A 26,356-nucleotide genomic window follows, 5' to 3' on the forward strand; every position below is an offset into this window, starting at 1 on the left:
TGACTGAACTTATTCATTAGCTAGGGTGTGTATTATCATCAGATAGATACTGCCAAACTTAGTCCAGATCTGAGTGAATAATGACAATTCATCAGAGGTAATTAGTGTAGCAGACATAAGAGAGGCTCCTGATGGGTTTTAAAAGGATCCAGCTGCTGGTACAGATGGTTTGAAGCTCAGTGAGGTTGTGTGTATGGATAACAGATTTTAACTTTCATCATATTCTTTTAAAAGAAATATGTTGATGTTGTGGCTCAGATTTTATTTATTTTAGGTTCTTTATTTTAAGTTATTTATTTTAGTGATGGTTAGCACTCAGAGTTAGGGTTTAGGAACAGAAATGAGGTCAGGGGCAGTAAATGAAGTGGACCGGAGTTTGTCCTGGTCACTCTGCTCTATGGCCAAACATTAGTCATTGCAGAAATCAAGTCGGTAACCAGTAAGGAAACTAGCCATTCTCCTGCACCAGAATGGAGATCCATTTTGGTTAAGTGCACGAGTCACGAGGGCCAGTCACCCTTCCTCCCCAGGTCACTGGGGTCAAAGGTACACACAAGTCTGAAAGCTGAGGCAGAAGGTTAAACATGTGATAGACAAGAGGTCTAGTCTCAAATGTTAAACCTATAATTGATGAGTCCTGGGACAAAGTCCAAAGTTGAATGCCCAATGTCTGCCACTTAAGAGTTCAGGGCCAAGGACTGGAGACCTAGAGATGGCCTGTGTGTTTTTCAGTCACCTTAGCCTGAAAGCACATACCACCAGGCTCAAGAACAGCTTTTATTCTGTTAAAAGTCTATTGAACAGTTGCATAGTACAATCTACCTTATTGTCTGCATGCAAATTTTTCCACTATCTCAGTACATGTTTAACAATAATAAAACAATTTACAAACTTTAACTCTCCATTTTGCTTTTTAAAATGCATCAGTTTATTGCTAGGAACAAGAAAACAAATACAGAGATTCTGATGCTGAATTAGGCTGAGCAGGGCTTAAGTAAAATGCAGGAAACTTAAGGGAGAGACGTACACAAGTTGTTTTAGACCACAGAGTGAGATGACCATCAATAGTGCCCAGAATCTGTAGTTAACCCCTTCTCTGTAGCTTGCAGGTACCTGCCCTGACATTTCTGGAGGTTATACATGGGTCTGCCTCACATCAGGCCCTTTGTCCCACAACATTATATTGATATTATAACCTACTGCAATATCAATCTAACCCTTTCTTTCCCATAGCCCTCCATTTTTCCTCTCATGTGCTTACTTCTTTGGTGGCCACTGCTCATTTCACCAACAGATGTTTCAATTTCTGGTCCTTGTTTCACACCCTTCCATTCCAATTTTATGATGGGTTCACTCCTTTCTGGCTTCTTACTTCCCTGGTTTTAAATTGTAGCTGTGACTTCAGTTGCTAAAATGCCAAACTCTGAAATTATCCCATCTACCTTGTTCTTGACAGCCCAGCTCTGAGCTCCAGTTAATTCCTTAAGATCTCCTCATGTGGTTTATTGTCAACTATTGTTTGATGTTTGTATTGGGAAGCACTTTGGACAGTCTTGCATAATGTACAATTCTTATTGTAATTTATAGTCTACTTATGTATTACATTGTACTGCTACCTCAAGACAATAATATCACAACCCAAGTCAGTGATAACCTGATTCTGATTGTTCTAGAGGGAAGGTACTATTTAATTATTCCAGCCATTGTTTAACATGCAGTCTCCCTCCTCTGGTCTGTAGCCATGACAGGACAGATACACTGCTGTATTGAACCTGCCTGCAATTACACAGAAATGTTTCAATTCACATTGCTCCCAAATACACCTTGCTTCAGGCTTGAATGCTATCCAAACATGTTTCTCTCTCTTCCCTTGGAGACTGGTCCCTCTTATTTTGAGATTGTGGTACTGACAACTTGAACAAAGAAACAAAACAAAAAATAAATTCCTGTACATCAGTGCTACCATTCACCAGTAAGCAACTGTTTCCACGCAATCTTCCTCTCACCCATTAACCACAGCAGCTACTGAACTGTGAATAGTTGCTTTCAGTAATGGAGGAATCAGTTACTTTGTTGAGTGACTGGCCTCACAATACAGTAACAAACACAAACAAAATGCTGGAGGAACTCAATGGGTCAGGAGGGGAAATAAACTGTTTCAGGCAGAGACCTTTCATTAGGTCTGGAAAGGAAGGAGGAAGACAGAATAAGTGAGGGGAAGGGAAGGGATACAAGCTGGGGGGGGGGTGATAGGTGAAAGGGAAGCTGGGAGGGCTTGAAGGGCTGAAGAAGGAATCTGATGGGAGAGGAGAGTGGATTCAGAATACACTATTGGGAATAGTAGAGTGAAGTAAAATTATACAAGATATAAAACCAACCATTTGAATTTCTCTCATACAAGGATTTTTTTTTTTATTATTATTATTATGCACAATACCAGATAGTTCGGGTGACCTCAAATTGTATCTATAACTAAAAATAAATCCAAGGAAGTAACAAAGTGGGAAAGTTCCAGGCACCTAATTAAATGTTGACTAAGTCCCTACCAAGAGATTCCCCAAAGCAGAATGGTTTAAGCATGAGTGAGTATGATTACAATCCATTAAAAGAAAGTGCAACAGCCTGAATAATATTGCAGCAGCAGCACAAGAATTTAGATGTTGCTGTGCGTGCATCTTCTCTGCCTCACTGGCGAGCCGGCCCCTTTGCAGGCTGCATTGCATCGAGAGCTGCACCAATGTCACACTGCTTGGCTTGCAGGAGCCTGGTCAACCAGCCTTCGTCATCATGGAAACCCATGGACAGCATCTGAGAAAGGGCTTCTATCAGCCGAGGTTCAGCGTCTGAAAGAGAAAACATATTGCTATGGGATTCCAAGCTCATCTCACCTCACACTCAACATTAGTAAAACCAAGGAAGCAACTGTGGACTTCAGGAAGGGAAAGTTGGAAAACACCACTAGTTCTCATTGAGGGGTCAACAGTGGAAAACGTAAGCAGCTTCAAATTTCTGGGTGTCAACATCTCTGAAGGTCTGTCCTGGGCCAAACACTCAAAGAATGCATGCCAAGGCTATATTTCATTATGAGTTTGAGGACATTAGGCATGTCATCAAAGACTAGCAAATTTCTACAGATGTACTGTGGAAAGCATTCTAATCAGTTACATCACTATTTGGTATGGACAGGCTACTGTACCGCATCAGGAAAAAAAAGCTGCAGGAAGTTGTTAACTCAGCCAGTTCCATCATAGGCACTAGCCTCCCCACCATCAAGGACATCTTCAAAAGGCAATGTCTCAAAAAGGTGGCATTAAGGACCCTCACCATCCAGGATATGCCCTCTTCTCATTGCCACAGTACAATCAAGCTGGTGGTACAGGAGTCTAAAGACACACACTCAATTTAGTAACAGCTTCTTCCCCTCCGCCATCAGATTTCTGAACTGTCCACGAACACAATCTCGCTATTTTGCATTATATGAGGTGACCTCATTAAATACATTTAAGACAGTTCAACAGATTTTTGCATAGCAGGGCAGTTAAGAGTTGAGGGGAATAGGCAGGGGGGTGGAGCTGAATCCGTGGACATCTTTAGGGAGCAGTGTCTCAGAAAGGCAGCGTCCATTATTAAGGACCCCCAGCACCCAGGGCATGCCCTTTTCTCACTGTTACCATCAGGTAGGAGGTACAGAAGCTTGAAGGCACACACTCAGCGATTCAGGAACAGCTTCTTCCCCTCTGCCATCCGATTCCTAAATGGACAATGAACCCTTGGACACTACCTCACTTTTTAAAAAAAATAGTATTTCTGTCTTTGCATTTTTTAAAAATCTATTCAATATACATATACTGTAATTGATTTACTTGTTTATTATTTTTATTTTAATTTTTCTCTGCTAGACTATGTATTGTATTGAACTGCTGCTGCTAAGTTAACAAATTTCATGTCACATTCCAATTATAATAAACCCGATTCTTATTGAATGGTGGAGCAGGCTTGATGGGCCAGATGGCTCCCAGTTCCTATGAATGTTCTGATGTTCTTGAGGAGTAGGAGGGTTGGGAAAAGGCACGTGAGGGCATTTATTCCAAGTGGTCTATACTGGAATGCATGTCTTTCATATGGCACAATTGTGTGTTGTTCTGGTCAACTATCTGTATGAAAGATATAAATAAGATTGAGAGAGTACAGAGAACATTTACAAGGTTGTTACCAGGACTTGAGAAACCAAGTTATAGGGAAAGGTTGACTAGTAAGGGGAGATCTTATAGGAATATAAGAAATGAGGGGTACATGTAATGTCCTGGTTAAGATTTTTACTGCTATGCTATAGATATTTTATCTTAGCAGTTCTACAAGAACAAATCTATTTTGCTTTTAGCATGTTTGGATTTGAGCTAAAGATAAGGGACTATGTAGTTCAACTTTTGAATGTTGTGTCAGCCAAAGAGGATGGTGGAATTGTGAGGAGGTTCTAGAGAACACCGGGCAGAGAAGTTTTTACGTGACGGACACTATTCTGAGTGGAGGTCTTTTTGGCGGGAGCTGAGAGAAGACAGGAGGGAAGACGGCTGAGGATGCTGTCTCTGTTGCACAAGGTGCTCTGTGCAGATGAATGGCTTCAAGGAGGAAAAGACTAAGGCTCCTCTATGAGAGTATGTTTGTTCAAGATGGATTTTGAGCAACACTCAGAAGGAGGTGTGTGCTTTCACATGGACTGTGGGTCCAGCCTCAAAGACAATCTCAAGATTTTTGAGATTGTGGCCGAAACATCTCGGCTCTCCCAGTCTGATGGGACCCAAGTCATATCGACCCTAAACATACAAAGTTTGAGAAAGGTTGTTTTCTCAAAGCTGAGTACATTGGCTTGTTAGTGAGAGGCTAACCAGCCATGTCTCTAGAGCCAGGGGTTTCTAGAAAAAGGGGTTTCATACAGATAGGGTGAAAGGCTTTTTCCACTGAGGTTGGAAACTTCTAGAACTAGAAGTCATAGGTTAAGGGTGAGAGGTGAAATGTTTAAGAGAAACCCAAGGGCAAACTCCTTCACTCAGAGGGTGGTGCCAACAGAAGTGGTAGATGCGGATTCAACATTCAAGTTTGGATAGGTATATGGATGGGAGAGGATATAGAGGGCCAAGGCCCAGGTGCTGGTAGATGTGATTAGGCAGAATAATGCATCAGTATGAACTAGATGGGCCAAAGAGCCTGTTTCTGTGCTGTAGTACTCTATGACTAATCCCACCAATAGGCTGAATGTTAGCCAGCCACAAGGTGTACACAGTTCAGGCCCTTCAGCCCACAATGCTGTGCTGACCTTTTACACCTGGACCTTGATTCACTAGAGGTCAAGTGTAGATATACTGTTAGGGTACGGAAAGATACAGTCCAATATTGAAGGAAAACTAAGCAAATCCAGCAGACAAGACATACACAGGCATGACAAAGTACAGGAGGCTAAATTGCACCTAGAATGGATAACAGTACTGTTGTGTTGACCTTTTAACCTAATCCAAGATCAATCTATTTCTTTCCTTGCACACAGCCCTCCATTTTCTTCTATCATCCACATGCCTATCTGAGTCTCTTAGACATCCCTAATATATCTGCCTCTACCTCTAGCCCAAACAGCACGTTCTACACACCACTGTGTATAAAACACAACAACTACCTCTGACATCCCCCTCCAATCACATTAAAATTACGTCCCCCTGGTATTAGCCATTTCTATTTGGTCAGTGGAATCTCAAAGAGACTGGTACAATTGATACACTGACCATACTTACCCTGTGGAAGGTGAGGGTACTCAGCTGCCTCCCTCAGTCCAGTGGATACCTGTTCATACGACTCGGGGTCTGGTCGCAGGCCTGACGACTGCACTTCCTCCAGATGAAGATGCTGCATGGACAGCAACTCTCCAGTAGATGGATCAACCCCTTTGGGTGACAGGTGGGTCCATTCCTCCTCACTGTTGCTGTCAACACTGGCAGACTGTCAGGAAGGAGAAGTTCAACTGGTTTTATACACAAGTACATCTGCAAAGATCATGGGTGTTCTGCAGATCTTCTCAGGTTCATTAGCCCCAGTATTTAAAAATTATACTGATTAGCAGTAACCAGCAAACCTATTCCACCATTTTGTTTCTTTACAACACCACTAACTTACTCTGTGATCAATCTAACCCTTCCCTCCCACAGAGCCCTCAATTTTCCAAAAGCTCCCTCCGGAAAGCACTACAAGGCTATTAAAACAGAATTTCTAAGATGACATTAAGTCATCTTCTCCACAGTTAATCTGATCAACATTCTAGTTAGCCCCTCCCATGCCCACCCCCTCTATCTGTCACCCCCATCACTGCACTGTACACACTTTAAACCACTGTTTGTAGTGATGTTCACATTGTAAATCCGTGCTGGTATTTATACACACTCCATACCCGTACTGTAACCCCAATGTTTTCATGTAATTCTTTATACCCCATAAATGTTGCCTTTCTTTGCATGTCATGCCCTAACCAACACACAACAAATTCCTATTGCACGCAAAACTATATAGTGAATAAAATTGATCCTTCATCCTAGTTTTTAATCCAGGTGCCTAAGTGTGTCTTAAATGTCCCTAATACCACCACCCCTGGCAGGGTGTTCAATGCACCCACCATTCTGTGTAAAAATCCTACCTCTGACATCCTCCCAACACTTTAGATCTGCCTCCTCATGTTAGCCATTTCAAAGCTGGTATTAAGTCTCTGGTTTTCCAATCTACCTTTATCTCTTGTAAATCACCTTTCATCCTCCTTCATGCCAAACAGAAAAGCTCTAGCTTGCTCAAACTCTCTTCATAAAACGCTCTGCAATCCAGGCAGCATCCTGGTAAATCTCCTCTGCACCCTCTCTAATCCAGGCAACATCCTGGTAAATCTCCTCTGCACCCTCTCTAATCCAGGCAGCATCCTGGTAAATCTCCTCTGCACCCTCTCTAATCCAGGCAACATCCTGGTAAATCTCCTCTGCACCCTCTAATCCAGGCAGCATCCTGGTAAGTCTCCTCTGCACCCTCTCTAATCCAGGCAGCATCCTGGTAAATCTCCTCTGCACCCTCTCTAAAGCTTCCACATCCTTCCTGTAATAAGGCGATCAGAACTGGACACAATACTCCGAGTGAGCTCATGGTCAGCAGATATCCAAGCTTCACAGCTGCACCACAGTAAATTGTCTGCTCAGCCATTCTCTTTACCTTGGACTCCCCTTGTACTGGGGTAAGATCCACCGAGGAATGTGGATTTAGGGCAGACTGTTCTACGTCCATTAGAACTGCTTCACTCTGCTCCAGGCTGGAGGTCCCCCTTGCCTCGCCCTGGTTGGCAGTCAGAAGATCAGGGCAGGTGCCACTCTCTGCAGACTCAGCCTGGCTGTTAATGGAGTATCCGGCAGCTTTAAACCGCTGGCCCCCATGTTCCACATCAATGTCGACATCAATACCTGCAAACCAAACACATTCTCCTCTTAGAACACAAGACCATAAAACACAGGAGCAGAATTAGGCCATTTGTCCATCGAGTCTACTCCGCCATTCAATCACGGATGATCCTTTTGTCCCCTCCTCAGCCCCACTCCCCGGCCTTCTCCCCGTAGCCTTTGATGCCATGTCCAATCAAGAACCCATCAAGCTCTGCCTTAAACATACCCAACGACCTGGCCTCCACAGCTGCCTGTGGTAATAAATTCCACAAAGTCACCACCTTCTGCCTAAAGAAATTTCTCCACATCTGTTTTAAATGGATGCCCCTCTATCCTGAGACTGTGCCCTCTTGTCCTAGACTCCCCCACCAAGGGAAACATCCTTTCCATATCTACTGTCTAGGCCTTTCAACATTTGAAAGGTTTCAATGAGATTCCCTATCATCCTTTCAAATTCCAGTGAATACAGACCCAGAGCCATCAAACGTTCTTCATATGATAACACTTTCCTTCCTGGAATCATCCTGGTGAACCTCCTCTGAACCCTCTCCAATGCCAGCACATCTTTCTTAGATGAGGAGCCCAAAACTGTTCATAATACTCAAGGTGAGGCCTCACCAGTGCCTTATTAAGTCTCAGCATCACATCCCTGGTCTTGTATTCTAGACCTCTTGACATGAATACCAACATACTTTTGCCTTCCTCATCACTGACTACCTGCAAGTTAATCTTTAGGGTATTCTGCACAAGGACTCCCAAGTCTCATTGCACCTCAGATTTTTGGATTTTCTCCCTGTTTAGAAAATAGCCTGCACATTTATTTCTACTACCAAAGTGCATAACCATATATTTTCCAACATTGTATTTTATCTGTCACTTTCTTGCCCATCCTCCTAATCTGTCTAAGTCCTTCTGCACCCTACCTGTTTCCTCAACATGACCTGCCCCTCCACCAATCTTCGTATCATCTGCAAACTTGACACCAAAGCCATCTAATCCATCGTATAAAATATTGAAATACAGCATAAAAGAAGTGGTCCCAACACTGACCCCTGCAGAACACTAGTCACTGACAGTCAACCAGAAAAGGATCCTTTTATTCCCATTGCTGCCTCCTAACTATCAGCCATTGCTCTAACCATGCCAGTAACTTTCCTGTAATACCACGGGCTCTTAACTTGGTAAGCAGCCTCGTGTGGTGCCTTGTCAAATGCCTTCTGAAAGTCGAAATATACAACATCCACTGTATCCCCTCCATCTCCTCAAAGAATTCCAACAGGTTTGTCAGGCAAGATTTTCCCTTAAGGAAACCTTTGTCCCATCTTGCCCTGTGTCACCAAGTACTCCATAACCTCATTCTTAACAAATCAGAGTCCCAGTGAAATCAAAAGGCAACAACAGTATTGACCAGTGCAGGAAAAACTGGAGGTATTTTTTATATTTCCTGCTGCCTCAGTAAAGCAGCCAGCATAATCAAAGACCCCATCCACCCCAGACATTCCCTCTTCTCCCCTCTCCCATCGGGTAGAAGATACAAAAGCCTGAAAGTACATCCCACCAGGCTCAAGGACAGCTTCTACCCCAGTTATCAGACTAATAAATGGTTCCCAAGTACAACAGGATGAACTCTTGACCTCACATTCTACTTAAGCATGAGCTTGCACCTTATTGTCTACCTGCACTGAACGTTCTTAGTAACTGTTACACTGTTCTGCATAGTTATTGTTTAACTCGTTCTAGCTCAATGCACTGTGTAATGACCTGATCTGTATGAACAGTATGCAAGGGAAGCTTTAAGACCACAAGGCCATAATACAATTTTTCACTCTATCTTGGTACCTGTGACAATGTTCCAATACCCAGTTATGAAGGGATGAGTGATGGGTTGGGTGAAACCATTCATCAGTACTGGACAGAGGGGAAGATAGTATTGAAAGACCACCGAAAAAACAATATCACGCCCCCCCAACCTCACGATGCCCAATTTTACCTCCTATGCGAGGGTTCACTGATCAAACTGTCCCAATAGCCTCATGGTTTCTGTTTGCTCCTGCCCTACTGAACTTTTCATCTCTATGGATGGCCAATCAGGTTTACCTCATTCCAAGGATGAGGTAAACTGAATGGTGGTCTTTTATATAGATATTGAGAATGGACAGAAGGTGTGAAGGGCAGGAGAACGGGGGAGCCATCAACATTTTGTAAAGTTTGTTCCTTCACAAGAAAATCGCTAGTAGATTTAATAGGGAATGCAAAAGAGTTGGCAGAGGGGGCATGGAGCTCGTTTGCACAGGAAACAGCTAGACACAGAGGGGGTGGGGAAGAGTAACAGTGTAAAAATGATAGGAGGAGGGGGAGGGATGGAGCCAAGAGCTGGACAGGTGATTGGCAAAAGGGATATGAGAGGATCATGGGACAGGAGGTCCGGGAATCACTCTTGGCTCCATCCCTCCCCCTCCTGTCTTCTCCTATCATTTTGGATCTCCCCCTCCCCCTCCCACTTTCAAATCTCTTACTAACTCTTCCTTCTGTTAGTCCTGACAAAGGGTCTCGGCCCGAAACATCGACTGTACCTCTTCCTAGAGATGCTGCCTGGCCTGCTGCGTTCACCAGCAACTTTGATGTGTGTTGCTTGTTTTATGCTAGGTGCCATTTTTAGTTTCTCTATCTTCTTCAACTAATAGACCTCTATAACAGTCCATTTCAATTTTCCTTTCCTCTGTAAAGAGAGGCAGTATAGCGTGGCATCCATGCTCAGTTGGTAAGTGGCCTCTCCAGGGTTGGAATAGTGGAATTTCAGGCTGGACTACCAGGAACCATCAACTTGCAGGACTTGTCGCTCAGGGTTCTTGGACTAAAAATGTGTTTTCTTACATGACTATGTTCTTTTTTCAACCCCCCCCCCCCACCATTTTGAATGCGCATGTATGTTCCTGCACCTTCACCTTATCTTGTTCGGCTATATTCATACATGGTTTGAATGATGAATAAATTTGATTTGATTAGTAAAACAATCGTGAAGCAACAAATTTTGTGCCTCTTTCCTGACATCTGAAAGAACCTTGGATTAAAACATCAGATTCCAACAGAGAGCTAGGACTTTTTTCTTTACAGTGAAGGAGGTTGAGAAGTGACTTGATAGAAATGTACAAGAGGCATAGATACAGTGGACAGCCAGGGCAGAAATGGCTAATACAAGAGGACCTTTTAAGGTGATTGGAGTTCAAGTATAGGGGAGATGTCAGGGGCAAGTTGTTCTATTTTATTAAAGTGGTGGGTGCGTAGAACATCTTGCTAGGAATGGTGGTAGAGACAGATACATTACTGACATACGAGAGACGTAGATCGGCAAAAGGACGATAGAAAACTTGAGTGTCATGTGAGGGAAGGTTTAGATTGATCTTGAGTCAATTAAAAGGTCAGCACTACATAATGGGCTGAAGGGCCTGTACTGTGCTGTAATGTTCTAGCTAGCACTTGTACTCAATGCAGTATGGTGAGGCTTTGAGGGCAGTTGGGGGGGGGGAAAGAGGGTGTGTGAGTGGGAGAGAGAGTGTGCGTGTGTAATTAAGGGTCACACTAGTGACCGGTGCACACCTCAGGTGCTCCTTCCTTCTCCACCCCACCCCACAACCCCTCCACATTTCAATGTTTGCTCAGGTACTTAAGCTGCCTTGGGGCTAAGTGGGAACCAGGGCTATTATCTGATGACAGAGGTTCAAAAGTTTCCAAACTTACCCAGAGGGCTCAACATTGCAGCCACGTTTCGGCCCACACCCTGCAGATAACTGACATGCTTGTCCTGGCTCAAGGACTCAGTAGCTGTACCTATGTACAGGAGACAGAACATGCGATGGGGACATGGCTCACACACAGCCTGCTACAATTTCTCCTGCTATCACTCCCATCTCTTTCCCCTTCCCCACCCCCTCCATCTGCCCATCATCCATACATTCCTCAGACCGGGTCCCCTCCCCACCTCCCACCTGTTATTTCATGGCCCCCAGTCTTCTGTCAGATTCCATCTTCTTCAACCCTTTGTCAATTTCACCTGTCACCTGCCAATTTGCCACTCACCCCCCACTCCCCAGCACTTGCTCCATCCCTACCCCCTCCCCAACCTTTTTCACCAGCTATTTATTTATTAAGAGACAGCACAGTAACAGGCTCTTCTGGTCCAATTAACCTACTAACCCGTACATCTTTGGAATGTGAGAGGAAACCAGAGCACCCAGAGGAAACCCACACGGTCACAGGGAGAACACAGACTCCTTGCAAACAGTGGCAAGAATTGAACTCGGGCTGCTGATGCTGTAGTAACATTCTGCTAACTGCTACGCTACCATGCTGCCCTCCCCACACTCCTTACAGTCAAGACAAAGGGTCTCAATCTGAAACATCAATTGTACATTCCCCTCCACAGACACTGCCCAACCTGCTGTCCCTTGCATCTCTAGTTTAAAACAGAGCCCTTTCTCTGTTATAGCATGTGCCTGGGGCAGGAAGAGACATTCTCTCCACATTAACTCACATACCTTGCTCAGCTGGGGTTGGCTCTGCTGCTGGTGACTGCTGTTTGTTGATGCACGATGCAATTTGGGCAAAGGAATCTTGTGCCATAGCCCAGCGACACGGACCTCCGTTCCTCCTCTTGTGAAACCACATTCCCCTGGGAATCCGCTGCCCAAAGCGAGAGGTACACATTGAACAATTTTTAAAAATCCAGAGTCTAAAAGGGAATCATTCAGTGCAAGGAGGCTCTCAGACCAACTGGTTTAAGATGCCATATATTACACAAGACCACAAGACATAGCCAAATTACGCCATTGAGTCTGCTCTGCCATTCCATCATGGCTGATATACAGTGCCCTGTAAAGGTATTCAAACATTTGTTCACATAAATGAGTATTATAACCAGGGATTTTGATCAACTTAACTGAGAGTTTCTATTTGTGGATCACATGCTCCTTTTTTTCCACAGTAGAACTAAGAAAGGGGAAATTGTAAACCATGGAAAACTAAAAATCCAAAAACTGAGATGTATTCATCCCCCTTTGCTCAGTACTCAGTTGAACCACCTAGCTTTTAATCACCAATAGTCTTTCTGGATAAGTCTCTATTAGCTTTGCACAACATGACAGAACAAGATGTGTCCATTCCTCCCCGCAAATTTTACTCAAGCTGTGCCGGGTTAGTGATGATTGAGTGCTAGAACAGACTCGATGGGCCAAACAGCTGGATTCTGCTCGTGTCTTTATGGTCTAATAATCCAGGTGAACCAACCAGTGAGGTTGACCCATTATCCACACCTGCTACTTTCCAAGGTGGGGCTGCTTAGTACTTGAATTCACTCCCATTACAACCTGGCTCTGGAATTTGACAACACATACAAAATGCTAGAGAAACTCAGCAGGCCAGGCAGCATCTATGAAAAAAAAAAGTACAGTCAACATTTTGGGCCAAAACCCTTCATTAGGCCTGCAATGTCAACTGTACTCTTTTCCACAGATGCTGCCTGGCCTGCTGAGTTCCTCCAGCATTTTATGCGCGTTGCTTGGATTTTCAGCATCTGCAGATTTTCTGTTTGTGTCTAGAATTTGACACTACATATATATTAGAAGACTCACAGGTGCCCAAAGTTCAAGAAGTGGCCTGACCAAGTTGGTACTTATAAATAAAAGCTCTCACCTCAAATGGATGGAAGCACTGCGGAGTCTGCAAGAGAATCATCTCGTGCTCCTTGTGGAAGCCCTTGCCCTTGCAGCTGCCACACAGATCGTAATCAGAGCAGACAGAGCACTTGTAGCGAGGACCAATCACGGGGCCGCTGCAGGCATCACAGACGATGTTTGGATGGACGACACCCGCAGCCTTGTCCTGTCCGTGTTTGTACTCCTTCTTTTCTACATTGGGAAAAGAGCAAAGGGATTGCAAACTTTCCAGTTCATTTACTACTGTTCACAAAAGAAATCTCTATTCTTGGCCAGCAACTCCAGCCCTACGTCAACAGATTACTTGTCAGTAACTACACCAATATCTACTCCTCCGTGTCTGACTAGTACAGCCCGAGGAGGTGGGGGGTGGGGTCACAGTTCAATTCAACGTCATCTGTAAAACCATAAACCAATAGAAATTACACATGGCAGCCAAAAGAATTTGGTTGTCACAACAATGACCTTTGCTCAATGTCAGCAAAACAAAAGAGCTGGTCATTCCCTTCAGGGAGGGAGGGGGCAGTGCACATGCTCCTATCTACATCAACGGCATTGAGGTTGAAAACTTCAAGGCACTAAGTGCGAGATCACCAACAGCCTGTCCCGATCCAACCACATTGATGTCACAGCCAAGAAAGCTCACCAACACCTCTACTTCCTCAGGAGGCTAAAGAAACTAGTCATGCCTCATCGATTCCTTCCAATTTTTAATCAATGCACTATAGGAAAGGCTTCAGGAGTAAACCCCGAGGAAGAAATCCAGAGCCGTAGAAAGCATCCTATCACAGCTTGGTATGTTAACTGCTGTGACTGTGACACAAGAACCACAGGGAGTTGTGGACACAGCTCAGCACATCTCCTCCATGGACTCGGTCTACATTCTCACTGCCTCAGTGGTGGTATTGTGATGTTCACTCCTAGGAATTATCCTGCACTGCACTCTCTCTGTAACTGTAACACTTTATTCTGCATCCTGTTATTGTTTTAGCTTCCTCTACTTCAATACTGAAAGTGTTCTACAGTAATTGAATGCACGCAGCACAAGAAATAAAATGGACGATCTTGAAATTCAGCTATAGATTGGCAAGAATGGCACTGTGACCATTTCTGAAACTTGGCTAAAGGATGGCTGCCATTGGGAGCTGAATGTCTAAGGATATACGGTGTATCGGAAAGATAGGTTAGTAGGCAGATGGGGTGGTGTGGCCCTGTGTATAAGAAATAATATTAAATCTTTAGAAAGGGATGACATAGGATCAGAAGGTGTAGGGTCTCTATGGGTTGAGTTAAGAAATGGCAAGGGTAAAAGGCAGTTGTATACTGCCAAACAGTAGCCGGGATGTGGATTACAAATTACACCCGGAGGCAGAAAAGGCGCGTCAGAAGGGCAATGTCATAATCGTTGGGGATTTTAACATGAAAGTGGATTGGGAAAACCAGGCCAATACTGGACCTCAAGAGGGAGAATTTGTAGAATGTCCAAGGAAATTTACAAGGATGTTGCTGGGCCTTGAGGACCTGAGTTATGGGGAAAGGTTGAACAGGGTAGGACTTTATTTCATGGAGCATAGGAGAATGCGGGGAGCTTTGATCGAGGTATACAAAATTATGCAAGCAAGCCTTTTACACTGAAACCACATTTCACTGCATGTTCTGATTTTCGTGACAAATGAACTAATCTCGGTTTAAAATCATATCTTGCGTTTCTTCTGGAGGTTGTGTTTTGGAGCTGTGTGTCATCGTCCCTGAACATAAATATACTTGTGGATGTGACAATGAACTTGACTTTGACTTTGAGTGGAAGGGTGTAACATGAACATACAAGGTAAATGGTAGGGACTGAGGAGTGCAGTAGAACAGAGGGATCTGGGAATTCAGATGCAAAATTCCCTAAAAGCAGCATCACAGGTAGATAGGGTCGTAAAGAGAGCTTTTGGTACATTGGCCTTTAATCATAGTATTGAGTAAAAGAGTTGTAATGTTATGATGAGGTTGTATAAGGCATTGGTGAGGCTGAATCTGGAGTATTGTGTGCAATTTTGGTCACCAAATTACAGGAAGGATATTAATAAGGTTCAGAGAGTGCAGAGAAGGTTTACAAGGATGTTGCCGGGACTTGAGAAACTGAGTTACAGAGAAAGGTTGAATAGGTTAGGACTTTATTCCCTGGAATGTGGAAGAATGAGGGGAGATTTGATAGGAGGGTTATAAGATTACAATGGGTATAGGTAGAGTGAATGCAAGCAGGCTTTTTCCACTGAGGCTAGGGGAGAAAAAAAAAACCAGAGGACATGGGTTAAGGGTGAAGGGGGAAAAAGTTTGAAGGAAACATGGGGGGGGGCTTCTTCACACAGAGGGTGGTGAGGGTGTGGCATAAGTTGCCAGATGAAGTGGTAAATGCGGGCTCACTTTTAACATTTAAGAAAAACTTGGACAGGTACATGGATGAGAGGTAATGGAGGGATATGGTCCGGGTGCAGGTCAGTGGGACTAGGTAGAAAAATGGTTCAGCACAGCCAAGATGGGCCAAAAGGCCTGTTTCTGTGCTGTAGTGTTCTATGGTTCTATGGATGGCTTTTTAGAACAGCTTGTTGTTGAGCCCACTACATGCTGGATTGGATGTTGTGCAATGATCTGGAGGTGATCAGAGAGCTTAGGGTTAAGGAACCCTTAGGGAACAGTGATCACAATTTGATCAAGTTCACTTTGAAATTTGAGAAGGAGAAACTAAATTCCAATGTGTCAGTATTTCAGTGGAATAAAGGAAATTACAATGGATTGAGAGGGGAACTGGCCAAAGTTGACTGGAAAGGGACACTAGCAGGAAGGACAGCAGAGCAGCAACGGCTGGAGTTTCTGCGAAAAATGAGGGAAGTACAAGAAAGATATATTCCAAATAAGAAGAAATTTTCAAATGGAAGGAGGACACTACTGTAGCTGAGAAGTGAAGTCAGAGCCAAAGTAAAAGCAAAAGAGAGGGCATACAAGGAAGCCAGAGCTAGTGGGAAGACAGAGGATTGGGAAGCTTTTAAAAACTTGCAGAAGGAAACTAAGAAGTTCATTCAGAAGGAAAAGATGAATTATGAAAGGAAGCTAGCGACTAATATCAAAGAAGATACTGAAAGCTTTAAGTCTATAAAGGGTAAAAGAGAGACGAGTGTAGATATAGGACCAATACAAAATGACACTGGAGATATTGTAATGAGAGGTGCAGGGATGGGAGAGGAACTGAATGCAAATGTCATTTAAAGTTAAATTGGATAGCTATATGGACAGGAAAGGAATGGAGGGTTATGGGCTGAGTGCAGGTCCGTGGGACTAGGTGAGAGTAAAAGTTCAGCACGGACTAGAAGGGCCAAGATGGCCTGTTTCCGTGCTGTAATTGTTATATAGTTATATGGTACTTTGCATCACTCTTCACAGTGGAAGACGTCTGCAGTGTACCGGACATTTAAGAGTGTCAGGTAAGTGAAGTATGTGCAGTGAAAATTACAACTGAGAAGGTGCTCAGGAAGCTTAATGATCTGGGGGTGGATAAATCTCCTGGACCTGATGGAATGCACCCTCAGGTTCTGAAGGAAGTAGCTGGAGAGATTGCAGAGGCATTAACAATGATCTTTCCAGAATTTCGATAGATTCTGGCATTGTACCGGATGACTGAAAAATTGCAAATGTTACTTTGCTATTTAAGAAGGGTAGGAGGCAGCAGAAAGGAAACTATAGACCTGTTAGCTTGACATCAGTGGTTGGGAAGTTGTTAGAATTGAAAGTTAAGGATGAGATTACGGAGTACCTGGAGGCACACGACAAGATAGGCCAAAGCCAGCATAGTTTCCTGAAAGGAAAATCCTGCCTGACTAACCTACTGCAAATTTTTGAGGAAATTACAAGCAGGGTAGACAAAAGAGATACAGTAGATGTGGTGTACTTGGATTTTCAGAAGGCCTCTGACAAAGTGCCGCAGATGAAGCTGCTTAGCAAGACAAGGGCCCATGGAATTACAGGGAATTTACTAGCATGGGTGGAGCACTGGCTAATTGGCAGAAAACAGAGTGGGAATAAAGGGATCCTATTCTGGCTGGATGCCGGTTACCAGTGGAGTTCTACAGGGGTCGGTGTGGGAACGCTGCTTTTTATGATGTATGTCAATGATTTGGACTATGGGATTAATGGATTTATGACTAAATTTGCCAATGATACAAAGATAGGTGGAGGAGCCGGTAGTGCTGAGGAAACAGAGAGCCTAAGATAGTTTAGGGGAATGGGCAAAGAAGTGGCAAATGAAATATAATGTTGGAAAGTGTCTGGTCTTGCACTTTGGTGGAAGAAATAAATGGGCAGACTATTATTTAGTTGGGGAGAGAATTCAAAATGCAGAGATGCAAAGGGGCTTGGCAGCCCTTGTGCAAGACACCCTAAAGGTTAACCTCCAGGTTGAGTCGGTTGTGAAGGTGGCAAATGCAATGTTGGCATTCATTTCTAGAGGTATAGAATATATGAGCAGGGATACAATGTTCAGGTTCTATAAGGCACTCGTGAGGCCATATAGAGTATTGTGTGCAGTTTTGGGCTCCTTATTTTAGAAAGGATATACTGACATTGGAGAGGGTTCAGAGAAGATTCATGAAAATAATTCCAGGAATGAAAGGGTTACAGTATGAGGAACGTATGGCAGCCCTTGGGCTGTATTCCCTGGAGTTCAAGAGAATGAAGGGGGAAACTCACAGACACATTCTGAATGTTAAAAGAGGACAAGAGGGCACGACTTCAGGATTGAAGGACATCTATTTAGAACAGAGATGCAGACAAATTATTCCAGTCAGAGGGTGTTAAATCTGTGGAATTTGTTGCCACAAGCAGCTGTGGAGGCCAAGTCATTGGATGTATTTAAGGCAGAGGTAGATAGGTTCTTGATTAGCCAGGGCATCAAAGGGAGTGAAGAGGAGGCAGGGGAGTGGGGATGACTGGAAGAATTCGATCAGCCCATCACTGAATGGTGGGGCAGACTCGATGGGCTGAATAGCCTACTTCTGCTCCTACATCTTATGGTCTTAATACACTGTGAAATGACCTAATCTGTATAAATAGTGTGCAAGACAAGTTTTTCACTGTCTCTCAGTACATGTGACCACAATAAACATATTTAGGCTTTGTACTAGAGGGGGTTTGGTCACAGAAACCACTGGTAGCTGGTGACTCTATATTGGTGTAGCCAATCAATGTCACAGACTGCTGGTCTACGCAACTCACAGCTGTCATGGACAGGAGGGACAAGCCAGAACGACAGCTAAAGCAACAAATTCAGTGTAGACTTTCAGGTGCTGACCCTGTTCGGTGTTGTCATGGTACCTTACTTTCGTGGAGGAATTTCTCCCTCCAGAGTAAAGAAAATGATCTGCAGAGGTTCCAATGGGAATGTTACACAGCTAACAGCAAACTTAACAAAGAATAGAACATATAACAGTACAACACAAGAACAGGTCCTTTGGCCCTCAATATTGTGCTACACCAGTTAAATTAGAAACGAAATGGCTGTAACTAAACCAATCCCTCCTATCTGCACAATGTCCGAATCCTCCCATCTTCCTCACATTCATGTGCCTATTGAAATGTCTGTTAAAAGTCTATGTATCTGCCTCTACCGCCACCCCAGGCAGCCACCACGCTGTAAAAATAAAGTCTCCTCTGCTCCAGAGAAGCCCTCTTGTTATAGCATATACCCTCTAATCCAGGCAGCACGATGGTGAACTTCTGTACCCTCTCCGAAGGTTCCACAAACTTCCTATAATGCAGGGGTCCCCAACCTCTTACACACTGCAGACCGGTTTAATATTGACGATATTCTTGCGGACCGGCTGACCAGGGGCGGGGTGGCGGTGTCTTCCAAGTTCAACAGTGCGTGACAGGGAATGAGGAAAGGTGCAGCTGACTCATATCGTCAAATCATTTCGTTTCTGCGCGGCCTGGCAACACGTGCTTTGCGGCCTGGTGGTTGGGGACAACTGCTATATTGAGACAACCAGAACTGTATTCAATATAAGAGCTGGGTATTCTTACCTTTAATGTAGATGCGAAAGGTTGTATCCTGCAGGTAGGACAGGGCCATGGACAGCTCTTCGTCACTGGAGAAAGCAATCATGTCCCCTTCCTCATCTGAGGGAAAACAGAGGGGAAGAATTTAAAATCACCTTGCAGATTCCCTTTGTAGTATACTGCTCTTTGAAATGAAAGGGATTGAACTAGAGGACCAGAAGTCTTGCTAAATTAGGTTTGATTAAGCTGAACTTGGAAGTACAGGAGCCTCAGGTCCCACCCCACCAGGTTCAGGAACAGTTATTACCCCTCAACCGTCAGGCTCCTTTGAGCTCTTAACAGGGAGGCAGCTATCTCCTCTCCTCAGTCCTCAGAACGAGCACATGAAGGGTCTTGGCCCAAAAACACTGACTGCGTACAGTATAACCTTCCATAGACGCTACCTGACCTGCTGAGTTCCTCCAGCACTTTGTGAAATAGTCTGACAAACTTGCCCAGATGTACAGTGATGCACTCGGACTGGATTCCCCTCCCTGTGCCATTCCTTCTTCCACTGTTTACATTCATGCAGAGTAAACTACATTCATTTACATTAATTTGTTTATCTTCATCTTGAACAGCTGCAAAAACCTAAATTTTCATGATGCTTTTTAAAAACAAAATGCCTTGTGTGTGTGTGTGTGTGTGTCCATGTGTAAGGTTAAATCTGAGGAAGGGTCTCTGCCTGAATCGTTGACTATCTATTCCCCTCCTCAGATACTGCTGGACCTGCTGAGTTCCTCCAGCACTGTGTGTGTCTTAGTTAAATTTGATTCCTTGCAATACAAAATGTAAGTTTTAAGGCAAAATAGTGTTAGTGTGGGACGTTGGAATGTTTTGAGAATGTACAAGGGAACCAATCCACAGCATCGTTTCAAGAACTTCAAGTTCTAGTCTACAGCCTTGAGAGCAGATAATGGTAAAAAACATCTGGAGAAGTATTAGAGGAAAGACCACAAGACAGGAGCAGAATTAGGCCATTCAGCCCATCAAGTCCACTCTGCCATTTCATCATGGCTGATCTTAGATCCCATTCAACTTCAAACACCTGCCCAACACCCTATCCTTTGATACCCTGACCAACCAGGAATCAATCAACTTCCACTTTGAATATACCTGCAGTCTGTGGCACAGCATTCCACAGATTCCCCACTCTGTCTAAAAAATAATCCTCCTTACCTGTTTTAAAAGGTTGCCCCTCAATTTTGAGGCTGTGCCCTCTAGTTCTGGATAACCCCACCAGAGGAAACATTCTCTCCACATCCACCTTTTCTACTCCTTTCAACATTCAGTAGGTTTCAATGAGATCCCCATGCATTCTTCTAAATTCCAGTGAGTACAGGACCAGAGCTGCCAAATGATCCTCATTTGTTAACCCCTTATATTCCCAGAATCATGTTCATGAACCTCCTCTGGACTCTCTCCAATGACAACACATCCTTTCTGAGATCTGGGGCCCAAAACTGTTGACAATACTCCAAGTGCAGCCTGACTAGTGTCTTATAAAGGATCAGCATCATCTCTTTCTTTTTATATTCTAATCTCCTTGAAATAAATAACATGACATTTGCTTTCTTTACCACAAACTCAACCTGTAAATTAACCTTCCAGGAGTCTTGCACGAGGACTCCCAAGTTCCTCTGCACCTCTGACATTTGAACCTTCTCCCCATTTAAATAATAGTCCACACTATTCGTAAAAGCCACTGGTGAACGCAAGAGGTACAGTCGATGTTTTGGGCTGAGACCCTTCATCAGGACGAAGAGTCGACTGTACCTCTTCCTAGAGATGCTGCCTGTCCTGCTGTGTTCACCAGCAACTTTTGTGTGTGTTGCTTGAAATTCCAGCATCTGCAGATTTCCTCAACTCCGCACTATTGTTCCTTTTACCAAAATGCATCATACATTTCCCAACACTGTATTCCATCTGTCACCTTTTTGTCCATTCTTCCAATTTGTCTAAGTCCTGCTGCAATCACATTGCCAGCACTACCTACCCCTCAACCTATCTTCATATCATCCACAAACTTTGTCACAAAACCATCTATCTAAATCATTAACAAGCAATGTGAAAAGTAGTGGTCCCTATACTGACCCGAGGAACACCACTAGTCACTGGCAGAAAGGGTCCTGAAGGACATAAAGAAGGGGCAATTCTTTTTGACACAATGGAAATGTTCTCATAGGCTGGGTCACGATAGAGATTAGAGATTAGAGATTAGAGATTAGAGATTAGAGATTAGAGATTAGAGATTAGAGATTAGAGATTAGAGATTAGAGATTAGAGATTAGAGATTAGAGATTAGAGATTAGAGATTAGAGATTAGAGATTAGAGATTAGAGATTAGAGATTAGAGATTAGAGATAGAGATTAGAGATAGAGATAGAGATAGAGATAGAGATAGAGATAGAGATAGAGATAGAGATAGAGATAGAGATAGAGATAGAGATAGAGATAGAGATAGAGATATAGAGAGAGAGAGAGAGAGAGAGAGAACACTGTTGGCACTTGTGATTCCCTTGGGCAAAGGAGCGAGGTTTAGTGGTAGTTGATAAGTATGTTTTCTTTCTTAATACTACTTTATTAAATCTATTTCTCTGTGTTTTCTTTATACAACTCCAAAAGTAATTTCTTCAAGAGCCAAGATTGTTTAATTTCAATTCCAGTACACAAGTGTAAAGGAGAACAAAATAATTGTTACTCCAGATCCGATGCAGCACAAAAGACAACACAACAATAAAAAAATTCACAATATAAATACACAAGATAGCCTATATACCCAGGCACAGGAGTGTCTTTACACAAGGTGATTGACAGGAAATTATAAAAGAGTAGTGGTGGTGAGGTTTAACCATTAACACATATAGTGTTTACTTTGTTTGCAGACATCTCCCCTACTGAATCAGAAAACAACATAGAAAGAATTTTAAAATATTTTCATTACACCATGAAAATAACCTTGAACCTGGTTTCAGGGATTGGCTCATACCAAGATGTGAAGATATTCACTGATATGGTTGGCTGTAACTCTCTGGAACCCAGGGGTTTGTGGATCATTGGACAACAAATTTATTTACTTAAACAACACAGAAAATATCAGAGGAACTCAGCAGGTCAGGCAGCTTCTACGGAAGTGAATAAACAGATGACATCTCGGGCCGAGACCCTTCTTCAGGAACGGAAAGGGAGGGAAGGTGGTTTAGAACAGGGGATCCCAACCTTTTTTATGCCATGGACCACCACCACTGAGGGGATGTGGACCCCAGGTTGGGAACAGGCCAAGTGCAGGCAAACAGGACTAGATTAGTAGCCATCTTGGTCAGCACTGATATGTTGGGTAGAATGGCCTGTTTCAAAGTAAATTTATTATCAAATTATGTATGTCACTATATACAACCCTGAGGATCATTTTCTTGTAGGCATTCACAGTAAAACAAAGAAACACAAAGGAGAGTCAATGAAAAACCGCACACAAAGACAAACAACCAATATACAAATTAAGGCACTGTGCAAATACAAGAGAAAAACAATAATAATAAATAACATTGAGAAGTTTTCTGAACTGTATGACCCTTGTCTTGAGGAGAGAAATGGGAATGTGGGGAATATCACCATATTTAACGTAAAAAGACTAGAACGTAAAAAACAAGGTGCCAATTCCTCAAACCGTTCTGCATATTTGTCCTGTTGAGCTAGATAATTTAAACAGAAAGCCATCTGGATGGGAGCCAAGACAAGCATCTGTTTACAGAACAATGTGGAAATTCCCCTTTTATGTCCCAACCTGAAACAAGATTTGTCACTTCGGCTGGCAAAGTACAAATTTTGAAAGCAAGTGACCTTTGTTACAAAACTAAGATTGTAATTTTCCCCCCTGTTGTCACCCTCAAATGCAGCACAGTAGCACCAAAAAAAAAACCATTCCCTCAAGAAGGGAAATGACACTCAACAAGAGTATGTAGCAAGTCAGAAAGTGATTTATCAACAAGAGTGGAAATGTGGTCCTCTCCCAAGCCACAGGGAACCATTCTCAATCCACCTCTTGTACATATCAAGTCACCTCTCATCCTCCTTCACTCCACGTGGAACAGTGGAAAAATCTCAACTGATCCAAAAGCTGGTTTGGGAATGTCTGGTTTGGGAGTGTTCGAAGACCTGTGTCAATAATACATGCACAATATATCAGACATACCTAAATCAGAAGTCATGAATGAACCATGAGATTCAGTTTGCTGAGGCTCTAGATACAAGACCAGTGCTGTTTAGAAATCCAGATAAGATGGCCTTCCACAGGCCTAAAGAGCGAACAATTTCTTGTATTGCTGCCACACAACAAATTTCATGACATATGTCAGTGGTAATAAACCTGATTTGGATTCCAAAATCAGCTTACAATGGAGAGTGCACACTCCTATGTACTTTAGATCAGTAGACACAGTAGCAGAATTAGGCCATTTGGTCCATCAAGTCTAGCCCACAAGGTGTACTCTAGAACACACACACACATTGTTTTACCTTGAAAATATTGGCAGGTATTCAAATTTTCTCAAGTTCAGTAAAAGAGTGGAATATCATGCTGGCAGTACAGGGTTCAATTTTGATCACAGTTACCATCTCCTGATAAAGCAGCAATTTTAAAGTTTAAGCCTTAGTTTCAATGTTTAGTGGGGCAGAAGCTAGGCAGATAGCTTAACACATTACAGTACCAGTGACCCAGTTTGATTCTCACCACTGTCTGTAAAGAGTTTGTATATTCTGCCAGTGGGTTTCCTCCCACATTACAGGTCAGGGTTACTAAGTTGTGGGCATGCTATGTTGGTGCTGGAAGCACAGTGATACCTGCGAGTGGCCCCCAGCACATCCGCAGACGGTGTTGGTCGTTAACACAAACAATTAGATTAGCTCACGTAGGCAATTAAGTCAGCACAATTAAGGGTCCAGTTTCTGTGTTGTACCACAACCCCTATCAGGTTACTGAATAGACAATGAACTCACGTCCAAAATACCTCACTATCTTTTTGCACTACTTATTTATCTATTTTACATAAACATTTAGTGTTGTTAATTATAGTTCTTGTTATGTTATGTCATGTACTGTACTGCTGCCACAAGAGTAATATTAAACCTGAAACAAGAGAAAGTCTCCAGATGCTGGAAATCCAAACAAAGCACACAAAATGGTGGAGGAACTCAGCAGGCCAGGCAGCATCTATAGAAAAACGTACAGTCGACGTTTCGGCCCGAAACCCTTCGGCAGGACCGTTTACCAGTCCTAGACAGCTCAGCCGGGGGGAAACATCAGAACCTTGAACATTTAAGCAAGATCGCCTCGCACGTATCTACACACCGGAGATCCATCGGGTTTGTTAACTGGGACTGCAGGCTCGAGGGGCCAAATGGCCTGCTTCTTGTGACCTGTGCTCTCCCTTGAGCTCCAAGTGGGGCATTCTAGCTGTTTATGACTAGAGATAATGGTTGTTGAGCGAGAGAGGGGGGCAAAGCAGGAAGGCAGTGAGAGTTCTGAAGGGACAAGAGAGGAATGGAAGTAAAGATGAGAAAGTGGAGAGGGGACCCTCCATTACCTTTGTAATACATCTGGAAGGTGTCGGAGCGGAGAGTCTGGAAGACGCTGCCCACCTTGTGGTAAAGGTGCGCGAAGCTGGCCGAGACGCCAGGGTCGACGGCGAAGCGCCGGATCTCACGGTTGGTCTCGTCCTTGCCGAGCAGGTAGGCCTTCACGGTGAGAGCCATCGGGCCCGCTGACGCAGTGAGAGATTGCGGAGTCTCAGTAAGCGATTACGAAGACTAGGCGACCGCTCCGGAGCGTAATGGAGAGGCAGAGCGGTGCGGTGTCCTTATATCCCCTCGCCCCTCCCTCAACTCCCAGCGCTCCCTAAATTCCAACCCAACCTTCTCCGCCTCCCCCGCCCCTCCGGAGCCGCGGCTTCCGTGTGCGGAGGGCCCGAGTCCCGTCCGCGCCGGCCGGGAACCAGCCAGGGGTAACCCGAGCACCGACCGTCACTTCACCTCGGCCCTACGACCTGACATGAGTCTTTTTATATTGAAAACCTTGTCTTGCATCCTGTTCATACAGATCAGATCATTACACAGTGCATTGAGGTAAACAAGGTAAAACAATAACAGAATGCCGAATAAAGTGTCACAGTTACAGAGAAAGTGCAGTGCAGGGTCATAACGAGGTAGATTATTCAATGTTCACAGTACATAAGACCGTTCGACCCATCAACTATGCTCTGCCATTCCATCATGGCTGATGTATTATCCCTCTCATCCTGATTCTCCAGCTTTCTCCCTGTAACCTTTGACACCCTTACTGATCAAGAACCGATCAACCTCTGCTTTAAATATACTCAATAACTTGGTCTCCACAGATTCACTACCCTCTGGCTAAAGTAATTCTTCCTCATCTCTGTTCTTAATGGATATCCCTCTATTCTGAATCTGAACCCTCTGGTCCTAGACTAGCCCACTACAGGAAACATCCTCTCCACATTCATTCTGTCTGGGCCTTTCAACATTCGATAGGTTTCAATTAGATTTCCCCTCATTCTTCTAAACCCCATTAAGTACAGGCCCAGAACCTCAAATGCTCTACATACATTAACCCTTTCATTCACTGAATCACTCTTGTGAACCTCCTCTTGACCATCTCCAATGCCAGCTGATCAACTGGCTGGAATGTTCACCAATATCTTAAATCTCTCGCTTTGGCAGTCTGAGGTACCCACAGCATCAATTATACCAGTGCCTGAGAAGAACGTGGTAATCTGCCTCGATAACAATCATGCAGTAGCATTTACATCAATAGTGATTAAGTGTTTTAAGAGTTTGGTGAAGAAACATATCAACTTCTACCTGTGAAGCGACTTGTATCCGTTGCAATTTGCATACTGCTTGTGTATTCCACAGTGAACACTGTCACAAAGTACTTATTCAGTTCGCCTGCCATTTCTTCATCTCCCATTACTATATCTCCAGTGTCATTTTCCAATGGTCCGATATGCACTCTTGTCTTTCTTTTACTCCTTATATATCTGAAAAAACCTTTGGAATTCTCTTTGATATTTTTGGCTAGCTTACCTACATATTTCA

At 43.7% G+C, this 26,356-nt stretch overlaps 1 protein-coding gene across 2 annotated transcripts; it reads right to left on the reverse strand.

Moving 5' to 3' along the window:
- Window positions 1–904: 904 nt before the first annotated feature.
- Window positions 905–25,161, reverse strand: sqstm1 (sequestosome 1). 2 transcript variants are annotated; one of them, XM_072264109.1, is made up of 8 exons: window positions 24,826–25,160; window positions 19,229–19,324; window positions 13,146–13,360; window positions 11,993–12,137; window positions 11,196–11,285; window positions 7,234–7,478; window positions 5,784–5,988; window positions 905–2,843 (listed from the first exon to the last, which is right to left on the reverse strand). In XM_072264109.1, exons 1-8 carry the CDS (start codon window positions 24,992–24,994, stop codon window positions 2,686–2,688), a joined length of 1,323 nt encoding a protein of 440 aa, XP_072120210.1. In that variant the 5' UTR covers window positions 24,995–25,160; the 3' UTR covers window positions 905–2,685. The 2 variants fall into 2 exon arrangements, with proteins under 2 accessions (XP_072120210.1, XP_072120211.1); XM_072264110.1 differs by lacking the exon at window positions 11,196–11,285 and having other exon boundaries at window positions 24,826–25,161.
- Window positions 25,162–26,356: the final 1,195 nt, after the last annotated feature.

This window comes from Mobula birostris, chromosome 7, assembly GCF_030028105.1.
Source record: "Mobula birostris isolate sMobBir1 chromosome 7, sMobBir1.hap1, whole genome shotgun sequence".
Classification (NCBI taxonomy): Eukaryota; Metazoa; Chordata; class Chondrichthyes; order Myliobatiformes; family Myliobatidae; genus Mobula; species Mobula birostris.